General features: G+C 38.0%; 1 protein-coding gene across 1 annotated transcript in view; it reads right to left on the reverse strand.

The window, feature by feature from the left end:
- Positions 783-3,238, reverse strand: part of LOC109842015 (inactive protein RESTRICTED TEV MOVEMENT 2-like) — a 22,672-nt gene continuing 20,216 nt past the window's right edge. Inside the window, exon 4 of the mRNA XM_020410935.1 lies at positions 783-1,119. Coding sequence (XP_020266524.1) covers positions 783-1,119 — 337 coding nt within the window. The remainder of the gene's footprint in view (positions 1,120-3,238) is intronic.

The following is a 3,238-nucleotide window of genomic DNA, read 5'->3' on the forward strand; positions in this document are numbered from 1 at the left end:
TATTGGACTCGACCTCCATAATATCTTCCGTCGAATGTTTAATCGCCAAGCAGCTACCATGCTGAATATTATCACACAACACCATCTCCGCTTCCGAGCATAAGTATCCAGACCATTTCTGACCCACTAGCCTCCTTTCATGCATGCGCTCCATTATTTGCTTCCATATGGTCTCAACCAAAGGTAAGATTCGTAACAATCGTGCCTTTCTTATCCAGCTATTGAAGGACTCAGCAACGTTTGAAGTAACATGGTCATACCTTAACAACAAAATACTAACATTAACAATAAAATCATAACCTAAACATTAAAGTCCTAACCTTAACAATAAAATTCTAAACTTAACAACAAAACCCTAGCAGAATAATTCTAACCATAACAATAAAAATCTAACTTTAACAGAAAACTGTAGGCCAACTCTAACCTAAACAACTATAACGGTGTTGTAATAAAATAACATTGAAACCAAGCTATCTTACCTTATACTAGGAAAATGCACATTTACCCATCTCTCCGGGGAGTATTTCATTGCAGTGACGTAAGCCCTATAATCGATCGCTGCCAATTCTTTCATGTCATCATCCCATTCAGAAATTGTGAACTTATAAGCCGCAGATTGTAATAGCTCGCCCAACGTAGTGGTGATATTTGCCTTGCGCCCAAAATCCTTCATCTTCTTTTTGAAATTCTCGATTAGATGCAGAACACACCTTGAATGGAATGCATATGAAAAGAATTCCTCGACTGCTGACTAATACCCTTGTCGGCGTCGAAAATCATTATCAGTCGATGTGGAGGTTGGTAAGGATTTTCTCTATCATACAGTAACATCCACAATCCTTGTAAGAACCATTTCCAGTTAACCTCATTCTCCTGTCGCATACGCAATAAGCAAGGGGAAATATTCCTTGGTTTCCGTCATACCCAGTGGCATTAAGTAGTATGCCTCTGTAACGATCTTTAATAAATGTTCCATCCAAAAATAATAGAGGCATGCACCCAGCAATGAACCCTTCAATACAGGCATTATAACTAATGAACAATTGCCTGAACCTCCCATCATCAACATCAATAACAACATGACTCCCTGGATTAGTTGCATGCACCATGGATTCATATCTACATGAATATAACAACAAAGCAGTAAATTTAGCAATAGATTCATAACCATAACAACTAATCTTCAAACTTAACAACCAACACGTATACTTAACGACGAACCGATAACTTTAACAACTAATACGTATAGTTAGCAACCAAAACGTAAGAGTGATTTCAGAAGAATAAAAAAGAACGTACCATCTCAGTGAATCGTAAGCCTTATCATCGTCACCGAACATGTCATGTTGAGCTGTCTCCTTACCCCCACCATGCTTTACTGTAGTTAATCTTGATACCAAAATTAGAGAGCATGTTGTTCTTGATATCAACTACAGAAGATCTGGCCTAACCTTCAAAACAACTTGTATTTGGCTAGCAATGAACTTTCTTGATTCCCTTGAGTTGCCAGCATTTACTCCATATTGACCGCAGGTGTGGGTAGATTCAAAATTCTTTATGGACATAATAGACGAATTTCTGAACGGGGAAGCAAACAACATCCAAGGGTAACCATTTAGCAATAGACTCTTATGCGCCTTTGTTCATTATGATAAAAATCACACTCGAACAATTTAGCAATTGAATAGTATTAAAGTGCTAATCTAACTTCAGCAGCACTATCAAATTTCTGACCAACTTCATATATGGAGGTGTGCCACTCAGTTGGGATCTTTGTTTGGTGGTTAAGCATGTCTTCTAGCAGCATGATCGAGTCGCCGGTGGGGTTATCATTAGGAATACGCTCATCATTACAGGTTTGGGTGAACGTGGTATTTGCGTATCGTGAATTTTCTGTCGGTATTGTCCTGAAGTAGTAATAAAAATACATAGCCTCAGCAATGAACTGATAACCTTAACAACAAACTCATAAACGTAACAACCAACACATATCCTTGACAACTAACCCTTATATTTAAGGACAGACTCGTGATCTTAACAACAAACGCATATACATAACATCAAACACCTTATCATAGCAACCAACTAGTATACGTAACAGTGAACAAATAACCTTAACCACCAGTCATTAACCTAACCTTGACAACCAACTCATTACCTAAGCAACCAATGCATAAAGTTAACAACTAATGGCAAAACCTATCAGTAAACTCATAAGGAAATCTGGAGTGTAATTCCTACGCATTTTTCGATGTAGTTTGCGTGTTTTGTGAAGTTGAGAATTCCCCAGCGGAGGTAGCATACAAATTCGTGTCTGTAAATCCATTACGCCGACAATACTCGAATATCAAATTTAAGTCATCGTCATTGTCAATTGAAATACTGAATTTCTTTTTCCTTTCGCATATGAACTTCAGTGAAAGAGATTACATTAGTATTTTAAGCCTTTCCGACACTTGATATTTCAAGCTGATTATTTCTGTATTCTCTTTGATAACGACGAATACACCGTCACCATCTTTGTTGCTTTTTGCCTTCATTACCACGCATAGAAGAGATCATCCGTTATTTTATTACAGGAAGTAGTTGAATAATCGAAGAGGCTTTTATTGAAGAGAATTAAGTGGAAGGAACAGATTAGTTGGGGTAATAGAATGGGGAGGAACTCAGTGATTTTATTACAACGGGAAAGGGAATATATCTGGTGATAATTTTGAAGGGAAATGAGAATCCCCCCCCCCTAAAAAATAGCATTCTAATCACCATTTAATACCTACAGTCGAAACGCTATGTTTTCGACGTGAGAGGGTGATGGTTACAGGCTATGTATGGGTATTTTGGGCATTTCGTGAGGGGTTTAAACGGAGTGCCTGGGGATTCGTTTTAGGGGCTGGAAGAAAATCACGGATCATTTTGGGGGCAAAGCACCCATTAAAAAAAGTGGGGGGGGGGGGGAGCACGTTTTCTTGTGTTTTGGGGGCTGGAAGCATTTTTCCCTTTCTTCAATGCAAACACTCTTTTTATTATAAGCTACTACACTCTTTTACAATCATTCATTATTTTTTTCTCCCACTTTATTTCTCTATCTTTCTCTCTCTTTCTTTTTCTTGCTTCTAGAATGATATCAACTGAAGGCTTTGGGAGGTTATTTATAGGTGATATTACTGTAGGTGGACACTGTAGAAACTAGGTTACTATAATTTTGCTACAATAATGGCTGGTGGATCTTGTGGCTCGT

This window comes from Asparagus officinalis, chromosome 5, assembly GCF_001876935.1.
Source record: "Asparagus officinalis chromosome 5, Aspof.V1, whole genome shotgun sequence".
NCBI lineage: Eukaryota > Viridiplantae > Streptophyta > Magnoliopsida > Asparagales > Asparagaceae > Asparagus > Asparagus officinalis.